We start from the raw sequence: 21,684 nt of genomic DNA on the forward strand, positions 1-21,684 counted from the left end.
ACTATCTAGGACTCAACGGTCAATTTGTGCAAGATTTCTTTGATTTGCTTTTGTTTTCTGAAATATATGTTTTATCTCTAATTTGTAGTAGGTATAACTTTTAATCTTGTGTTAATTATGAATAATTCATGAATTAGTAAGAAACGACAAAATACGAAATACTTAACTGACTTAAGTAAATTTTTAGATTTTGCTTTTGAGGATGGAATTATTGAAGATACAATGTCCATGTCCACATGCGAAATATCATACACGAGGAATAGTCAAGGATCACTTAAAATTTCAACAGTTCTCAAAAAACTATGTCGGATAGAATCTTAATGGTGAGAGACAAGCTAGTCAGCATCTTTTAGAAATTAAAATCATGTGCAAGAGATATGTTATTGTGAATATCCAATGGAAACAATGATTAATGATGTATTTGGACATTATAGACAAGAGATTTGATGCGTATAATAGAGAGATATTACCAGCTTTTGCTAAAAAGAGTAGTTCACTCTCACACATCTCAATCAATTTTACAAAGATTTTAGTTACACATTCTTAATTGGCATGCCATCAATTATATATATGATAAGCAATGCTTTATATATATGATGAGATTATAATCCTTAATTTGTTCCATGAAACTTCAAAAGTACAAATTATTATTATATATTTTGTACAAACGAGGGACAGTGAATAGGTGGAAGAAATGACATATGGTAGTTACCTAGGAAAGGGGGCGGTTACTGATTGAAATGATGAAGAAGACATTTCAATTACATCGTTTTCGCTTTCTTCGTGTCTCTGAACCATCTCCAAAGATAAACACTCCTTCAGTTCTGCCAATATTTGGCTTATGTCCGGCCTTTCGGCTAAAGTTGGTGAAATGCATGATTTGGCAATCTCTAGAAATTTTCTTGATGAATTGATGCTAAATTTACCCTCCAACTTTGGATCAACAACTTTCTGAATATCTCCTCCTTCAACTATGGGAATAACCCATTCAAGTATGTGAATATTTTCTCCAGCTGCTCTTACTATTGCTTGACGCCCGGTTATCAACACAAATAGAATTATCCCAAAGCTGTAGATATCATTTTTTTTATTTGTGTTTCCCGTTCGCTGATATCTATTAAGGAAAGAAACAAATAAACTGCATAAGTACTCCTTAAGCTTATTATGTTTTGCTTCTTTTCAATCTATTCTTGGATTACACAAATTATTGACCAAGAACAACAAGAAGCACATTGGTAAATTTATTTCTGCTATTTAGCATCAAAATTTTGCATCCAAATTCAATCAATAATAAATGTTTTAGCAAAAGAACTTTCTGCACACTATCTGTTACATAATTCTGGCCAATGAAATCTTTGTATAATCATCTTTTCGCAACTCCAAGCACGCAAAAATTGTATTAAACAAGTTTTTGGCACAATAATTTTTAATTAAAAAGGATTTCTGTCAAAGTTATAAAATCCAATGCTAGAAATGAATAATTATGCAAAAATGCTATAATACGATTAATTAATCTAACTCGATTTTTTATATTAGCACTTACTCAGGATCAGCATAACCAAGTGTACCAGCAGGGCGCGTGAGTATTTGAGAATCAATATCGTTATCAAAAGCTCTACTTAGACCAAAATCAGCAATCTTGGCATGCATGTTATCATCTAGTAATATGTTGGACGGCTTCAAATCTCTATGCATAATAGGTGGTTGGCATCCATTATGCAGATAATCCAATCCTGAAAAATTCACACTGAGTTCAATGTAAGGGTAGGCTATACAAGAAAGAAGTTGCCATAAATAGTACATTACCGTTTGCTGCATCAACTGCAATGTTAAGTCTCTCATTCCATTTTAAGATATTTGAAGTTTCCGCTGCATGCAAATTATAGGCATTAGTCTTGAAACTCTGAATATTGCCTTGACCCTGCCTTACTCAAAATCCTTGTTATTACGATAAACTATTGTGTAGTAAAAAGTTTACCTAGGCTAGGTTTGTATTTCTCCTCCATTAATGTTTTGTCAGTTTAGTTAATGAAAAAAAAAAAGGGTTCTTGTACCAAATCTATTATGGATGCTGACATTGCTAAATTACTTACGAACAAAATATAAATTATTGTTAGAACATCAACTAGTAACTGAATATTAAAAAAATTCAAATCGTAAACAATGAAGCATGATCGGTTGTTTATGCAGTTCGGTCAATTATGCCTACCTCTACGACTATAGAGCAGCTATACTTTTGTATATTACCCTAGGGAATTAGATTTTAAAGTGTTACAAGACATAACACAATATATGTAGTACTACAGTCCAAATTACAACAATATATCTCTGAACCGTACCGAGGTGGGGGGGATGCAGCCCCAGTCACCTACAACAACAGTTGGGCCTAACACACGTTCGGGAAAAACGCATGGGCAGGGTCGAAGGGAGCTTCTTGATGCTCTGCTAGCTTAGTCCCGCCGCCCCTTGCCCGTCTTTTGTGTCTATATATGAGTCATACTCAACAATTACCTTGTAAGTGTTGTTGGAGATTTCCATTGGCCATGTATTCATAAACCAATGCTTTGATTTCACCTTCATCACAATATCCGATGAGAGAGACCAAATTTCTATGATGAACAATCATTAGAAGTTGTGCCTGCATTTTAAATTTTGTATCTAACAAAGTTAACCGTGAAAATAATGCATGATTCTTAATGTAAATTGTTGGTTCAAAAGCCAATATTTAAAAAAAAAAAAAAAAAAAAAAAAAACTCAAGAATTATATCTGCACACAAACTAAAAAGGGCGTGCGAATAAAAAATAACACACCAATAATAGGACCAAGGTGTCTTGTTTGATTTGTGAGGTGCACATAAATTTTACTTAACTAAAATCAAAATTGGGTATGTTGGTTTTTTAAAACTTGAATACAATGGCTAACCTCTGATTGAAATTCCTTATAACCTTGCATTGATGATAGCGAAAGCCTCTTAACAGCTACTTGAGTTTGATCTTGTAGAATGCCGAAGTAAACTTTTCCAAAACCTCCTTCTCCAAGAATGGTTTTGAAGTTATCAGTAATATTGAGAATTTCAGTATAACTGAATCTTTCATGCTTTGATATCATTGAACCCCTTTTTTTAGAATTTGAAGACGTAACTACAGCAGTGATAAAGAAAATTGAATGATGATATGCAAGGATTTGGAAAAAATTACGCATGATTTTAAAGAAATGCTCATTAAATTATTGAGCAAAAAATGATGTCACAAATAAGTACCTTTCTGTCTTCTGAATATCCAAAATCCAAGAGAAATCAATAGGATAACAATTAATGCAGAAAATGATGCAATAAGTGGTACAGTTAAATTTTTCTTTCTGCATGGTGCCGTCATACAAAGATCAGGATTATCATCTACACTGAAAGAAGTCAAAGGTGCTTAGATATTATTTATCATATCATTGGTGATATATGAATTTTTTTTGGGACAGAATTGGCGAATTTTTGCACTAATGATTGAACAATTTAAACAAAAGCTAAACAGTTAGAAAAAATAAAAGCAAGAATTAAGAATTAAACTATTTGATAAAACTGCTACAACAGTAATGGCATTCTGATATTTCAAACCTTTATCTACACAAATTATTATTGTTGAATTGATTGTTGTTAAGATTACAGGAAAATAAAATGAGTGAAATGAGCTTATAATTATATGCACAAATTCGCTCTATAGTTATCATAAAAAATTAACTAACATATTAACTTTATACTGAAAAGCTTTATTGCAAATCTTTATTTTTCTTGAATATTATGTGAGTTTCTTGAGTATAAGGCATACCTCAGTGATAGTGAACTTGTTTTTGATCTCGCAAGGAGTTCACTTGGAACTAACCCTGTAAGTTTGTTCTTTCTCACATTTCTGCTAACACATGACAAATAAATATAACATTTTTTTTAATCTTTTATACTAAAAGTCAACGAAATTACATTTGATCTATCAACATGGGACTTACAATACATTTAGTGATGGCAGTTGTGTCAGGAAATCAGGTAAAGGACCGTTTAAACCATTGTTTGATAAGTCCCTGAAATGAACAATTTATATGCAGAATTACAATTTTGAAACCCCAATAAAGAGAGAATAATTTCCAAACTGAACCGGTTTGGTTTCATCATATAACCAAATGAGATTTATCATAGAAACTCACTCCCCGCTTGCAGGCGTAATGCCCGGGTTATGTTTTATACTGATAATCAAAGAAATTACATTTGATGCATCAATATGGGACTTACAAGACTTTTAGTGACTGCAGTTGTATCAGAAAATCAGGTAAGGATCCCTGTAAGCTATTGTTTGATAAATCCCTGAAATGAACAATTTATATGCAGAGTTACAATTTTGAATCTTCAATTGATATAGAGAGACTGGTCTTCAGATTGAATGGATTTGGTTCCATCATTTAACTAAATAGGTATTATCCTAGAAACATACTCCCCGCTTGCAGGCGTAAGGTTGTATGCGTCGATGCCTAGACTTTACATGGTGGGAGCCTCAGACATTAAGGGTATGTTTGGATTGAGCATTTTAGAGGGTTAAGTATATATTAAACAAGAAGTGTCTAAATTCTTAGTAAATTTTGGGGCGATGTGGAGGACTCTGACCACACAATAGATGACACTATGGATCATGACACTGACGGTGAAAAGATGAATATGCACCCTGTGGCTTTGAAGTACTTGGAGGCACAACCAGATGTTCATCACCAACCTAAGTCCAGCAGGAAGTCAAGAAAGAGTAGCAGCTCTGCAATAGGCAAAGGCTCTGATGGCATCATAAGTAGTGAGCACATTCAAACTCGTTCCAAAAAGGGTCTCATAAAAAGCATTCCCAAATATGTTTGACTGTCAGGAGATGTTTCTTAATATGTGCTAGGAGCTAGTTGTTTCTTTGCATATATGTTTGTTTTAGTTGAGATTTGTTTTAGTTCAAGCCTACTCCTGCTTAGCAATTTTATTTTTCTAGCTTTGATCCAAAAAAAAAAAAGTATATGTTTGATATTTTAAAAAATTTAAGTAATAATATGATAGATAGTCATATAACATATGGATCAAACTTGATTTATTCATATTTAATAGCTTCCTTAACTTAAAAAAGAAAAATAGCCTTCCCTCAAAGCCAAAACAATTCATCCAAACATACCATAGGTCGCTATATATTTAACCAAATGAAATTAGGTACTCACAAGTACTGCAACATAGTGAGCTTTGATATAGGATATGTTAACTGCCCTGTGAGTCCACTTGAAGACAAATTCCTGGTTCCATTTCCAAATATAATTTCAATAATTGAATTTAAGGTTAATGGTGCTTTACCCCCTTGTAATATAGATCATTTTTAGTTTTCCCTCCTGTAAAATATTTTTTTTGATTTACCCCCTGTAAAAAAAAAAATTTGGAATACCTCCTTAATAGGTCTTTTTTTTATGACCTATTAGGGGGTATTCCAAAAAAAATAAAAATTACAGGGGAGTAAATCAAAAAAAATATTTTACAGAGGGGAAGATCAAAAATGACCTATATTACAAGGAGTAAAGCACCATTAACCCTTGAATTTATACATGGCTTATTCAAGGGATAGTAGACTTACAAAGATGTGATTCTTGGGGGTTATATCCATCAACGCTGCAGTTTAGGCCTTCCCATATATACTTCACAGGGCCACATGGATCTCCTTGCCAATTTTTAGCCACCCCATAAGTCTTCTTGATGTTTGTGATAGTATCAACTAGTATATTGTATTCAAAAAACAGTTCAAAAGGAATCAAAGTCAATTTGCACATAAATCTTGTAAGAGGAAACAAGCTAAGGAACTATAAAAGGAAATAAGAAATAAATTTTATATTAAAAATATAAATTATTAAACTTTTTTAATATATTATTGAATACACAAGCTGCAAGAAAATACTTTTATCTTTAACTTTTTAACTTCTACCTTAAAGACACGAGGTAGTATTTCCCATACTATAGGGTCATGAGAAGTCTCTTAAATTTGTTTACTATTTGTATTAATAATACTAGTACTCCCTTGGTCTCTTTAATGGTCATTTTATGGTTCTGCATAGTTTTTAAGAAAATTATTAGTTGTGTATATTTTAATGGTAAAATTAGTATTATTTACTAAAATATCTTTATTAATTGTAGTTAATAGAGTAGTTAAGTTGAATGAAACTTAATAAATAAGGGTATATTAGTGAAAAAATAATAATAAATAATGTATTGGTATTGGTATTCTAAAATGATAATTATTTTAAAATAAAATAAAATAAAATAAATTTGAAATAAAATAAAATAAAAATGTTAAAGTGTCAATTAAGACGGTGACGGTATTAAATTTGTTTAAACAGATCATCCACAAATACACAAATTAAGAAAGTTAACACCAGTATTAAATTTGTTTACTACTCCCTCCGTCTCAAATTGTATGTCGCTTTAGATGAAAAATTTTGTCCTAAATTATATGTCACTTTACAATACCAATGCAACATTAATGTTATTTTTCCAATTATAACTTTAACTATTTATTATTATCTCTTCTTTCAATTTTTTCATTTATCTTTCTCATATTATTTATTAAGGGCAATTTTGTAAAACAACTCATAATATCTTTTTTCTACACAATATTAATTACATTTCTTAATATGTGTGATATGTCCAAAACGTCATACAATTTTGAACCGATAGAGTATTTGTATTGATTTACAAGTTTACCGTTCAAGAGGGAGAATTAAATTATGTTTGCATCATAATATTTATTACATATTGCAGAAAAAGATGTAAGATAATTAAGGATATGTTGAGTTGGTAAAAAAATAATTAAAGTAGTTGAAAATATAGAGAATTGTGAATTTAGGGACGTAGATAGTATGTTGTTGAGATAAACTAGAGGGCTAGCTTACCATCATCTTGTTGAGTTTCTGGTTGTAAGAATTGTTTTACTTTATAAACCTCATAGGCATTGAGGATGGGTGGAAGGGTTGAATTCTCTGTCTTAATAAGGGAAAATTGATACCTTTTGGCTCCAGTCATATGTGTTGTAGTATATATGACAGCTGGCACCACAGGTTCATACCAAAACTCGTCATTCAGTGTGATATTGAACGCTCTAGTTTTATTTCCAGCCAGCTTCTCAACCTCGTTAAAGTACAAGTAGAGGTAGTATTGATCATTTACACTATCTGCATACCAATGAAATTGTAAAGGGGCGCTAGCATTTACTGGTGTAGCCGCTGTGGTCATCACAATTGCTGGTGGTTTATAACTATTTTGAGCTAGAGCATTATTGTTAAGTGAGGTGCTTAATCGTCTCCAATCACTTGATTCATAAGGCGACCAGATGCGGTCATAAACATCATCTTTGTACCTGTAAATAAATAATAAAGTTAGCACATAATATGAAAGATTCTCCTTTTGTGAGATTATTTGGAATAACATGGTATGACTAAGGTTATCTCTTTTTTGCTTGGATATTTTTTATTAGCAGACTTCTGACAAAGGAATAAGAAGGTACCACTGAATGATAAATTTCAGTTCTTATTTTTGTGCCTGTGGTTGTGAGGTTGAAGAAAATACTCCACACTTGTTTTTTGATTGTTCTTGTTTTTTGAGTTGCTAGGGTATTGGCAACATTTTTGGTAAAAGCTTTCACTATGACTTGAATTATTGGTGAGATCATTCAAATATAATGTGTTACTACAGCTGAGTCTATCCAATGTATATATATTGTTACCTGTATTCTAAGTTTGTGATGGAACCTAAATCATATCTCATGAAGTGTGATAATATTACTGGTTTTTTTGAGTCTCCGATATAAGAATCATTGCCCAAAGTCCTCAATTCTATAGTTGAAATGAATGGAGTCCCTTTGCCTGTTTTAACAAGACATGGTTGTATGTAATCTTTTGATGGAATGTAAATGATCTCCTTGATTGTGGGGCGTGATGCATTGGATAACAACACCGTATCCCACACATTAGGTCCAAAATGAAGATCAAATTGTGGTGGTTCATTTATATTATCATAGTTTCCATAAAGGAAAGTAGCTCTGATTAAATATTGAACACCCATGTTTACATTTATTCTGTAACAGTTTCTAACTCCACTTGGAAAGCTCCGTACAAAATGTAGTTGTTGTTGATGAGTAATCATCTCTGCAGGTGATATACTCTTACTTACACCTGTATCTATGAATTCTGCATCTGATATGTAGTTTATGCCTGTGATCTTCTCAGTGTAGTTTGAATTTTCAGGTAGGCCACAATCTATGCTGATGAATCCTGAGATAATATATATGTAGGAACAAAGAAAATATCAGCTATAATAATATTTAGTAACAACTAGATATGTGACATAAAGCAACTATATACAAATTAATAACCCAACCTGATTGATCCTGAGCTTGTATCAAAACCAAATAGTAAGAACACCAAGCAATGCTAAAAGAAAATTCAGTAACATTCTCATTATTGTTTGCTTCATTAGGGATACAATTTATGAATGATGAATACTAATACTATGCAAGGAAGCATATATACTGCTAGAGAGTTGCATTCCACTTCAATTTAAGCAGTCAATAATATTTGTGTCATGTTTTCCTTCAAAAATATATATATATTTGTGTCATGTTTTAATATTCTTTTTTAAAAATATCTATATATCATATACTATGATTGAATATTTTTGCAAAATATTTTTATACAAATATACTGGGTTAGGATCTTCTCCATTTCTCAAAATACTAATAAAGTTGCTCTAGTTCCTTTTCAATATACAATTTATGATTAATTGATTTATTTTTAAAAATTAACATATTCATTTTATAAGTAAATCAAAAATATGAAAAATAAATATTTATAATTTGCAAAAATTAATAAATCAAAAAAAATTATATTAAGAAATACGTCTAGAAGAATTGACTGGGTTATATGCTAGTCTATATGTGTGTGTGTGAGAGAGAATTTTCCATAGAAAAATATTGTGTGGTGCAAATTTTAGCGTATAAGGAAGGCAAAGCAAGATAATGTTGAGGAAAGAGGTGGTGAAGATTAGTCAGTCAATTTACTGAAGCTAGCCAGTGAAATTGAGAGCAACATTATCAAACAACCACTAGAATATAATATTCTTTGTTTGATTCAGAAGACCCAGGGATGACTCCAAATCACCAAGTATGGTTGATGAGTATTCTACAATTAATCTTAGACGGGGAGTTCTCTCTTTTGTGTTGGGCTGCTCAAAGAGTACGATATATTAGGTTCCTCATTTGGCATTCCTATTTGCTCTTTATCATGAAAAGAAAAAACCTTTTGAAAATTATCTTTCCAAGTCTTTAAAATTTAAAAGAATGTCGTTCGAGAGTTATCTATCAAATGATTTGCGCATTTTTAAGATTAGGCAAAAGAGAAACCATTAAAGAGAATTATCAAAATACGAATTCAATATTTTCTGCTAATAAGTTATTTGTCCCCTCAAAAAATTAACCATTAAATATTAATGTCAATCAGACATGTTAATGAATCATTTTTCGATTAAATATTAATGTTGTAAATTCAAACTCAAAACTAACATCAATAAACTTATATGTGTGGAACAAATATAAATAACAATCAATAATCAAACAGTCTAAAGCAACAACAGCATATCTAGATCTAATTGAACAATCAAGTGTAAAGCAAAACCAAAATTGAACCAAAGAACAACAACAATATAAAGGGTAGAAAGTAGAGGAACAACACACCAAAATTTTGTTTACCACATTCGACCCAACAATGACCTACATTTTAAAAAAAAAAAAAAAAAAAAAGATCTCTAACCCATTAAATGAGTTCTTTACAAAGGAATACAAAATGTTATAGATAATCAATTTCAACAAGCTCTCCATAGGAGCACACTTACTTTCTACCTTTTTCCTGAATTTCATTCACGTAGATTTCACTATCCAATATGTTTACAAATTGTTTCTCAATTATAGAATCTAACCACCAAAATCACCCATGTGAATTGTTTTTCCTTCTTTTTTGGTTAAATAAGCAATTCCCACATATTTTTAGTCTTCTTTCGTTTGTTTTTATGAAATTTTTATCTTTGCACGTCTCTGTTTGTTTATTTCTCGTATTTGTGCGGTGTGTTTTTTATTTCTCGTTCTAGTGTGGTGTTTGTTTGATTCAGGTTGAGATATTAGCTTTGAGCAAGTGCATATACATGAGTATTCCAGAGACTTGAATATAGTCATATTTGCAGGCATAACTATTTCGTTGTTTTATACTATTAACTTGGATGTCGTGAGTTTGTTCGGAGATTCATCTTTTTTGTTTTTAACGACTTTGAATTTGTATTATATTGATGTACTCTATCAACTTGAATTAATAAATATTTTTATTTATTAATCAGTTGGATTTTGCAATTAATCAGTTGGATTTTGCAATATTCGTAAAAATATTAGTACTATATATGTATGCCTTCCTAGCAATAAATTTGATTTAGGTATTTTTCAATATACAGTTTATAATTAATTGATTTATTTTTTAAAATTAACATATTCATTTTATAAGTAAATAAAAAATAAATGTTTGTAATTTTTAAAAATAAATTAATCACAAAAATTATATTGAGAAATGTGTCTAAATGAATGTATTAGATATATGCTAGTCAAATCAAATACATCAGATAGAGAAATACATGGCTTGGTTAGGAGAATTTTCCATGGAAAAATGAGCAAATTTGCCTTAGTAATTTTGAGGAAATGGGTGGTGAAGCAGAGCTGGTCGATTAGCAGAGGCTAGTGACTCGAGTAAAGAGCAACATTATCAAACAACAACATGAATCTTCTTTGTTTGTTTGATTCAGATGACCCATAGATGACTTCAAGTAACTGAGTCGTTGGATGTGACTTTGAGTATCTTTATCTTTATTATATATATTTGTACTATTTTTTTTTAAAAGTACACTTGGCATCCTATTAGTAAAAGAATTAGTGAAAGAATCATAATTGCATTTAATATTTTCTTTATCTACACACCAACATTTTAAGGAATATTTTTATAATATTTGATAATCGCAATGATTCATTTTAAGGAATATTTTTTATTTTAAAGGAAGAATTATTTGCCTTAACTATGCATTGAAAACGAGATAATTAACAATTATTTAGAATTATTTGCCTTAACGAATATTTGCACTATTTTTTTTATGGAAACCAAAGGTTTTTTTATGGTTTTCTTATTATTCTTTTGAGGTTTTGAGGTTATTAACAATCATGGTTTTTTTTGAGGTTTTTTTTTTTTAGGGAATATACACACCCTGTGTACGAATCATAAGTTAAGGTTTTCTTATTTTTTTTAATAAACATTATGACCTTATTGTGACTATCAATTAAAAAAATTATTGATAATTATAATCAACTTTAAGGATGCATTGAAAAGAAATCAAAAACTTATTTAGAAATCATTGACATGTTTTCTTTGCATTAACTTCGGTGAAAATATATGCCTCAATTCGTGGAAGAAAAAAAAATAGCACAATTGTATGGATTCATAAACAGAAAGGACAAAAAGATTAGCATAATTCATTGTTTTTTAAACAGATAAAGTTAGACAGAATTGTCGTAAATAATTAAAAAATTATTAAAATTAATTAATATCATTTGTAAATATTCGGACGATTATTACGATTAAATCATGATTGCAACCAAAAAAGTTATGGTTTTTTTTGAGGTTTTTTTTTTTAGGGAATATACACACCCTATGTACGAAACATAAGTTAAGGTTTTTTTTTTTTTTAATAAACATTATGACCTTATTGTGACTATCAATTAAAAAATTTATTGACAATTATAATCAACTTTAAGGATGCATTGAAAAGAAATCAAAAACTTATTTAGAAATCATTGATATGTTTTCTTTGCCTTTAACTTCGGTGGAAATATATGCCTCAATTCATGGAAGAAAAAAAATTAGCACAATTGTATGGATTCATAAATTCATAAATAAGAAAGAAAAAAAACATTACAATAATATTTTTTAATTTCAGAAAAAAAACAATATGCCTTAACTTCGGTCATATTTTTTAATTTCAGATTTCATATTGCTTCCAATAATATTTTATATTCATAAATAAGAAAGAAAAAAAACATTACAATAATATTTTTCAATTTCAGAAAAAAAAAACAATATGCCTTAACTTCGGTCATATTTTTCAATTTCATATTTCAGATTGCTTCCTTTATTTATACAATATGACTCATTTGTTTTTCATGAGCCAATCAAAATGGATCATGACTCATTTGTAAATTAATACATGTTTTTTTTCCCTATATATAGACAATTTGTTTTTCATCATTTTCATCATTCTCCCATAAAAAATGTATTATGTATTTTTATTTCTCCCAAAAAAAATGTATTGTGTATTTTTATTTTCATGGTAATAGATTATGGGGTTAATTTTTTTATTTTTTATTTTTATATTTGTATATTAGTTTCCATTGGAGAAATATGGCTCCATATTCTGAAAACTTATTCAATTTCTCATATAAATCCATTATATATTGTACATCTCCATGTATGTTTTCCAAATACGCAAGATCGTCATATGAAACTCAAGTTCTATATATTGTACATCTCAATGTATGTTGTCCAAATACGCAAGATCGTCATATGAAACTCAAGTTCTAACGAGTTATCACATAGATCTAATCATGTAATGTATGTTTTTCGGAATGTTTAACTGGTCGTTCCTGATGATGCAGGTGGGTATGATTTTTTTCTCTCTCTTTTAAACTTCGTTGTAATATATATTTTTTATTTGGATATGTATTGGTTGTTGCTACTTGAAATCATTCTAATAGTTGCGTAAAGAAAGATTAATGGATTGGTCATGTAGATAAACTACAATTCTGCAACTAATAATTGAGATCACACTTCTTATTTCATTGTATAAAATCTAATGACATTTATTGTTGTGCAAAGAATAGGCTGAGTGATCAATTTGTTATAGAGGCTAATATGTTATATGAAGTAATATTTTTTATCCCTTATTGACAATATTTTTGGTCTCATGTACCTTCAGGTGATGGTTTTGTGCCTCAGGTGACGTGGTATCATTCATATGTACACAGGCTGACGTTAATGGAATTTCTATGGTATTGAAATATCATGACCAATTGCAATAGTTGCAATACCTTCTCTTAGGCTCTGAAATTAACATTGTCTGATAAATTAAGGTGTTTATCTACTGAGACTTCAGATTTTTTATTATCTCATAGAGCAACTCCAATATTCTCATACTATGTTTAATTTTATTTATAATGCTAGTATTCATCTGATCTTTCTCATTTTTCCTAATGTAAGCCGTACTCTTTCAGAGACCATATTATCAACTAAATGTTTTGCTTCAGTTTTTATACAATCTGCTATATATCTGTTTTTTTTTTTTTTTTTTATGTTCTTTGGAGTGCCTATGTCTATGTCTATGAACAAGACAATTTTGTAGTCCCTTTTTTAAGCCTTTTCTGTTGTTTTTGTTGATGGGTTATTTTATAATATGCTTAGTTAAAAATTAAGCCTTTTCTGTTGTGTTTTTGTTGATGGATTATTTTATAATATGCTTAGTTAAAAAAATGTGATAGATAGTTGGTGTCTTTGTCGTTGTTTGTTATATTATTTGCTACATTGATTGAATACTTATTTTATAAGATGAATCAAGTGTATGCACGATATTAACTTTGTATATATAAGGGTATCAGCTATATAAATCATGGAATTTGAAAGAAACCATATATAAGGGCATCTGGTAGAGACAATTCATTGGGTAGGGACAATTAATTGTATATGTAGTGGCAGACCTCAAGACTCCAACACCCCCAATTATATGCAGAACATAAAAAAAAAAAAAAAAGACTCATGTCTCCGTGATTAATTTTAGTCATCCGTGTAAAATATTTCATCATTAAATACTAATATTTCGATATTACATCCATTAAATCATTCCTGTTTAACGATACGAAAATCCAAATAACTATATAAACGTTGATATTTGTATATAATATACAATCGAAAATACGATAATGATGTGTTCTATTTATATTCTGTGTATAAAATAATGAATTTGTTGTTTAATTAGATTTTATAAAATAAAAAATATAGTCGTAGTTCTAGCCCGTGCTTGGCACGGGTTTCCAAGCTAGTTGTTATAAATTCTACAATTACTCTTTGAATGAGTATTATGAAAGAGGTCCAAGTTCAATCTCTCCATGTTGCTATTGAATATTCTTCTACCCTTAATAAATTAACCATAACATTATACATGTAAACTAAGTCATGTTCATGAACCAACATGACACAAGTGATAGATAATCGTGTCTCTAAACCATTTGATTTATATGCACAACTTTTACTCTTGTTTAATATTGAAAATCGAATTTTTTCCATATGCAAGAGTCAAAATTGAAAATTTGACTATTTGCTTATAAGTGACTCAAATCTTTTATTACTTGAATCAATCTATTTATTGATAGTATTTTTCTTTCTAGCCAATTACAGTTATTCAACGACAATTAACACATCAGCCAATTAATTACACTAATTTGATTGTCTTTATAAATTCAAGTTTATAAATACATGTTTGTTCAAAAAAAAAAAAATTATAAATACATGTAGAGGGTTAAATATAGAATAAACTTTTTTTTTCGAAAAGTATAGAATAAATTTGAAATAATACTACTACATACGCAATTTTTCAAAACTGAGGAGGTGTATATGCATACCTCCACTGTCAAATGAATAGGAGGCCATTGATGATACAGATGTAATTTAGACATTTATGTCCCTTTGGATCCTCTTTTTCTTTACTTTTGTTTGGTGTTATCCCAGGGTTCTCAAGGAAAAGGGCTATGATAATTTAGATTTCAGTCGTGAGGTAAGGATAGGTTAGTCAAATATTGTCTCATCTAAGAATCGAATTTGAGTTCTCCCAAACAATTTATACTTGGTGAAACTCAATTGTCTGATTGATCATCTTTTTCAATCACTACCTTCTTCTCTTTTCTTTTATAATTTGTGTCAATCTCTTGATTTTCTTTTCTTATATATTCCCTCTCTTGATCTTCTTTTTAAGATTTAAAGAGAGATAGACACAAATTGTGGAAGGATGGAGAAAGAGTGAATGGAAAGAGAGGATTTGAATCCGTTTTTATTTCTGGTGAAGTTTTTAGGTGTGATACTCAATTTGAAAATTTTATTTTTAGGCCTCCTCAATATCTCTTAGGACCCCCAGAACTCCTTTTTAACCCTAATATATATGTTCGGTAGATAAGACCCGGAAGCTTGGAAAACAGTGAGTTATCTCCTAGCAGGTTGAGGACTTATATCCTCGAGGACTGTTTTATATAATAGAATAGTGAGCAAAATTGTCACCTATGTTATTTTGGTGTTTCAAACTACGCCATTTGCTCTTCAAACCTCCTTTTCACCCGATTCTTGATGTAAGACTATGTAATTTGTTTGATTATGAACAAATGTATTTGGTTCAAGTACTTTATAACAAACAATAGCACTTTGTTTAATTTCTTTGTTTATATAATTTGTTCGTTTAAGTCCTTTTCTCGATCGTTGAAGTGTATATGTTTTATATGTGTTAACATCCGGGAGCTACGAACTAAAGGGTTTGGGACATAACTCTCGGAAGAAGAAAAAACAAGGTTTTAAACCAACGTCCGAGAGATACAAACCGAAGTGTACGGGAGGTATCTCTCGAATATGTAAAAAATTGAACACTACAAAGGTTCTTTGTGTATCGGACCCTCTAAGATTTGAATGTCAATAAATTAACATTGATATAGGCTATATACAACCATATTCAACATATGCACTTTAAAACCCAAAAAAAGAGGACTTAAACAGAAAAAATCATGTATACAAAGAACTTAAACAAACTATAAATGTTAGTCATAAATTACTTAAATCAAATGCATAAGTTCATAACCAAGCAAATAATATAGTGTTACATCAAAAAAATTAGATGAAAAGTAGGTTTGGTGAGCAACTGAAGTGGTTTGAAAACACCAAAATAGCATAGCTCGGAGTTTTGTTTATTGTTCTGTCATATTAAAGAGTCTTACAGAAGATAACTCTCTAACCCTCTAGAAGATAACTTTCTAACCCTTCAAGACGTATCTACTGAATAAGGGTAAAAATAATCTGAAGGGCTAAAATATATTGAGAAGGCCTGAAAAGAATTTCTCCTCAATTTAATAATGTGATGAAGATCTTGACTATACCACGATCTCCAAATTAGAGGATGTTGACTATTCTTTGCATTATAAATATGATCTTGTCAGAAAAAATAGTCTCCCTCTAATTTTGCTGATTCATGGCCTAATAAAATGTTTTTTACCTAATAATTTTCTTAAATGTGAGTGTATTATTTAGTTGAATTGTGAATATACTAGTATTTAAAAAAATTTATTGTTTATTTTTCAAAGTACAAAAAGAAAAAGTTTGCCCAACTTAGTTTTGATAATATGATAGTTATTGGAACCTTAATCTTTCTTACTGTAACTTAGTGGCCAGAAATAAGTTCAAACCTCAACTATATATGCATTGTTCCTACCAACTCAGATGAACCCCTTAAATGATTATCAGTTATTTTAAAAATAATTTTCTTCATAATTGCATTTAAATATTACCTCATACCTTGGTTTATAAATAAATTGCAGAGTCAGAACCACTTAATAAAAATTAGTCGTAGTTTTAATCTAAAGCTATCTTACTCAAGTCTCAAGCATTTCAAGCTATTCCAATTAGAGGGTCTTGAATATTCCAGGAACATTAAAAAAAACTCCATATATTAATTCATACAATAATCCTCATCCATAAAAAAAAAAAAAAAAAAAAACATATAAATCCAAGGTACTTGCACAACTTAATAGCTTATTCCCTTTACTTCATAAGCTAACTAATTATCATGCTAAATATTTGTCCACTTCAAGGCTCCAATGTTTCACCACTTCAGCTTTGCAGGGAAGTACTGTAGCAAATAAAGATGCATTAGTAAAAAACTTAATAACTCTAGGCAAAAACTATGGAAAAAACAACCTTAATTTCATACCAACAAAAAAAACAACCTTAATATGGAAATAAAAGCTTTCTAGAAGTGCTTACCTTTTCAATGAGGGAGATATAGTATGGTTTCACCTTTTCAACATCAACTCTAACTTTGCTCTTGCTGTAGAGATCATATTTGCTACAAGTGATTGAAAGTACAAGAATTTTAATGTTAGAGAAAACATTAACCAATATTTTCTTTGCGGACTTAATAATAATAATCATAGAATGTTACTTGAAAATGTGAAGCCATTTGAGATTCTCAACATCCTCATCATTCATCAAGTGTTTATAGGCTCCTTCCCTATGTAAAGCTGCAAAACAAATTATTGTGTCAAATAAGATTACAAAATTGATTTGATTGGTTATGAACTTTTAATGTGAATTTTTGGACAAGGGAATTTTTACTTTTACTTCTAAGTTGAACTTACCATAAAATGAATGGTATCTTATGATGAACATAGCAGCCGAGGGTAGAGTAGTCTTATTCTCCTTTGCCACCTTAAAACAACAACCCAAATTTATTAAACTTTCTTCACTATATATGAAATAATAACACATTAAATTGAATATGCTACATTAGAAAGAAAGAAAGAAAAAATCACTTGGATTTAGAAAGGACTTACTAGATACATGTAGTCATCATGTCCCCATGACATCATGACATTGTTAAGTCCACATTTCTCAGAGTAAATCCCATATCTAGTGTTGTATGCAGAGTTGTTATAGTCTGGATTTTCCTTAAAATACTAGAAATGGAAATGTAACATATGTTAGGTGTTTAATTTCCATAATTTGCTTCTTAATTTTCTCCATCTAAATTGAAAATAAGTTGAATAATTACCTTGTGGTGGACAATGGATTCATCAAATCTGCAACCAACTGGGTATGTGTCGCCTATACCAATATTGAAAATGTTAAGAGATCACACTTTCAACTAAAAATTGACTAATATTGCAAGTTATGTATATTAGCTATAAACTATAGTATAAACTATAAATAAAATAAAACACACTTTTATATTGATATATCGGCTCAGTAGTGTCCGTGTTTCCGTTAATATTATATAAATGAAACATCACACGTACCTACAACAGCCCATTGAGGAAGTCCCCCAAAACTCGGAAGGAGAAGCACTTTGCCAAGATCTACATTTAATCAAATTGGTTAAACCAAAAAGGGAAGAAAAAAAAATAGCATATGCTAAATTTCAAGCACATGAAAAAATATATCTTTTATGTAATGAAGTCATAATGTATCAGTGTCCGTGTCCGAGTCTGTGCTTCATAGAGTACCATGGATTAGGCCAGTTAAGTGCAGCCAATCTTCATTTGGGTAGTCCTTTCTTATAGCTTCAGCTGTTTGTAGCAAATGCTCAATTTGTGGTTCATCCAAGTCAGGGTCACTTTCATCCACCACTTCATTCAGAAGTTCACAACATTCCCATATGCTCATCTCTACCCTGTTCAATTTCCCATATTCTTCTCTCATTTTCTTCACCTGTATATGTTATAATGTTCATATTAATATCATTTTTCATACCTTCATATTTTTAAGTGTATGCTAATTGCTAGCACAAATTGTGACAAATGTGTTGTATGTACATTTTTTCAGAAGGAAAAATAAATGAAAGATTTGTGGTAGATGCTTACAAAATCAAAGGATTGGTAAATGTGGTTTTTTCTGTAGAAGTTCTCCACTCCTTCTTGTCTCTCACTTTCAGCAGCATAATCCCTGATTAAGAATAGCTTATCAATGTAAGATAATTCTTACTAAATTCTTTTAACATGTGAAAAAATGAAGAATTAGAGGATATATTCATTTTTACTTTTCATAGTTTGTGATCCACGGTAGAATTAGGCAAGTGAAATAACAAGCAGTACCAACATACCAATTAAGATTTCATCTGTGAGTAATTTTTTTAGAGTAATAACACCACCAACACACCCAAATAAGTGGTACAAACTTAAAAACAAATTGCAACTTCATTATTCATATTCATAATAGTTGTATTTCTTTTTTCTTTTAGAGGAAAAGTTGTGTTGTATAGTAAAACAAATTGACACCTTATATTACTGGTTGGGTCCTAATAGGAAGCTTAATGGGCCTGGCCTAAAGAACAAGACATAGAAATAGAATAATGAGTTGTGCTTTTTAAACCCCTATAATCATTCAATAGATAACTTTTTAATGGTGTTTGTTCAGTTTTAACATCATCGAAAGATAACTCTCATGAGATATTTTTCGGCCTAAAGAGATATTGAGGATCTAAAAAGCACAGCTTAAAAATAAAACTTCTTAAAAATTGTGCATTTAAAATCTTAAATACCTCTTCTAAAAAAAAAACTTAAATACTTAAAATTGCTTAATACAAAAGTTCATTTTTAAGTTCCTTTGTTAACTTTTTAATTTGTGTCTATGAAGTACTTCCTTCAATCACATTTATAAGCAAATTGTACTTTTTTAGATTCATTAAATAATTTATGTATATAAACTATATTATATTTCAAATACATAATTTTTTTAATGAACATGAAAAAGCAAAATTTACTTATAAATGTGACCGAAGAGAGTACATGTTAACATCATCTATTTTTAAAACCACTTTTATTTAGATTTATCCATCTCAATAGCAAAAAAAACACTATATTATTTAGATTGATCAATCCAAATACCATATAAAATATAAAAAAATTTCCTATCCGATCGGTAAATCCAATTGGGTTTATTTTTTATAGTGTGTAATTAATTACAAACAGTGAATAGTGAGTAAGTTATGAAGAATTGAACCTAAAAGTGTGACCAAATGAGTTGGCCTGTGGCTTAACAAATCCACCGTCCAACACCAGCTCTGTCTCATTAGCAACCACTGTCTTTGCCTCGACATCAGATCCTGTAATAATAATATTATAATAACTAACCAATTAATGAAATTTAATAAAAAAAATACACAATTTTGTGCACATTTTAAAATTTCAATTCAACCCAATTCTTGAATTTATAATTAAAACGTTAAAATATGAATTATCTGATTCAGATCCAACGGTTTAGATTTGTTTGGCCCACTAAATTCACAATCGCATATAAATCTAGATCAATTATTGAGACCAAAAATTACAGATTATACACATATTACAATCAAAGGAAAAAGTTACAAAATCATGAACAAAAAAAAAAATATCTTTCAATCAATTTTTTTTAAAACAAAAATTACAAGATATAAAACTACTTTTTATTTTGGTTTTGCCAGAGGAGCAAACAAACATATATTGCACTAAAAAAATGAAATTTTCTACAAGAGAGGAAAACCATAAATTTTGCCAAAAAAATTGAAATTTTTGTGAGAGTGATAAAAATAAAATTTTGCTAAAAATAAAGAAGGGGTTAAAAATTACCAAAATAATCAGGTTGATCAATGAGGATGGTCATGTTGAGGGTGAGAGAGTTGAAGAAAATGAAAATGAAAGAGAATAAGGAAATTGAGATATGAAGGGGTGGCTATTGGATTGGTGCTATTTATAATTGGCCGGAGAGTCCTTCCCTGAGAATTGAAACTTCTCAAGTCCTTCTCTGAAAATCCTAACATTAAATTTTTCTTTGTTTCTTCCCATCTTTAGGACAAACATTTATATTTCTAGATACCTTAATAATTTTATTACTATTTATCACCAAGGAAAACCGACCTTCTACGTTTTTTAGAAATTTCTATTCAAAGATAAAGTGCCAAACAAGTTGACAAATCTCCAGTAGGACAAGAGTCCCATAAGAACAAGTGTGATTATCTTTTGATTTATATATAATCATAATAATCTATTCTTATCCAAATTTGAGTATATGTTTAGTATATCCTTTACACCTAACGTACTGTGATGATTACTTTATAGTAAAATTAATAATCTAACGTAGGTTGCTAAAACAACTTAGGATCATCACACATAAGTGACATAACAATATTGACTAATCTCTGATTATATTTTCTGTTTTGACTCATAGATTATAGAATGATCATCCACAAAATTATAGTACATTTTTAGGAGTTCAATTTGAACTACCAAGAGTTAAGCCAAAACATACTTGTATAGACTCATTCACGTATTTTTTTTTCGAAAGTATCTTCAACTAAAAATCAAAGATCAATCCTTCATGATTTAGAAATTTATTTAAGAGATTGACGTTTTTTAATGAATATTCTTTCATACGTAATAATCATAGATCAAGCTCATTATCATATCTTAATTCATGCGAGTGATTGTATATATTATAGATTTAATTTAATTTATATACTTGTCAATAGATGGAACTCATTAATTACCACTTTTTTTTTGTCAAGTTTAATCAAATGTCTAACTCATTATCACATTTATTTAAGAGATTGACGTTTTCTAACGAATATTCTTTCATTGGCCGTATCTTTTTTATTTAGAATTTTTAATAAATGTTTTGTCTTAACCTTTTAATTCTAATTTATTGATTAATTAATATTAGTGTCTTGAAATAGTTGTTTTTCTTTCATATAAGTAAAACTTGAGGTAAAGTAAGCACCCAGAAAATGA

General features: G+C 29.7%; 2 protein-coding genes across 2 annotated transcripts; both read right to left on the reverse strand.

The window, feature by feature from the left end:
• Positions 1 to 588: 588 nt before the first annotated feature.
• On the reverse strand, positions 589 to 14,821 carry LOC25500367 (putative leucine-rich repeat receptor-like serine/threonine-protein kinase At2g19230). The gene is made up of 11 exons (XM_039828751.1): positions 14,794 to 14,821; positions 8,421 to 8,510; positions 7,768 to 8,314; positions 6,938 to 7,401; positions 5,629 to 5,766; positions 3,261 to 3,395; positions 2,914 to 3,141; positions 2,506 to 2,562; positions 1,807 to 1,869; positions 1,544 to 1,733; positions 589 to 1,114 (listed from the first exon to the last, which is right to left on the reverse strand). Exons 1-11 carry the CDS (start codon positions 14,819 to 14,821, stop codon positions 709 to 711), a joined length of 2,346 nt encoding a protein of 781 aa, XP_039684685.1. The 3' UTR covers positions 589 to 708.
• Positions 14,822 to 16,811: 1,990 nt separating this feature from the next.
• Positions 16,812 to 20,804, reverse strand: LOC25500368 (inositol oxygenase 1). The gene is made up of 11 exons (XM_013588771.3): positions 20,527 to 20,804; positions 19,922 to 20,024; positions 18,784 to 18,865; positions 18,427 to 18,631; positions 18,220 to 18,279; positions 17,976 to 18,028; positions 17,758 to 17,880; positions 17,563 to 17,632; positions 17,367 to 17,445; positions 17,189 to 17,270; positions 16,812 to 17,054 (listed from the first exon to the last, which is right to left on the reverse strand). Exons 1-11 carry the CDS (start codon positions 20,558 to 20,560, stop codon positions 17,028 to 17,030), a joined length of 918 nt encoding a protein of 305 aa, XP_013444225.1. The 5' UTR covers positions 20,561 to 20,804; the 3' UTR covers positions 16,812 to 17,027.
• Positions 20,805 to 21,684: the final 880 nt, after the last annotated feature.

The sequence above is a fragment of the Medicago truncatula genome, chromosome 8 (assembly GCF_003473485.1).
Source record: "Medicago truncatula cultivar Jemalong A17 chromosome 8, MtrunA17r5.0-ANR, whole genome shotgun sequence".
In the NCBI taxonomy this organism is placed as follows: domain Eukaryota; kingdom Viridiplantae; phylum Streptophyta; class Magnoliopsida; order Fabales; family Fabaceae; genus Medicago; species Medicago truncatula.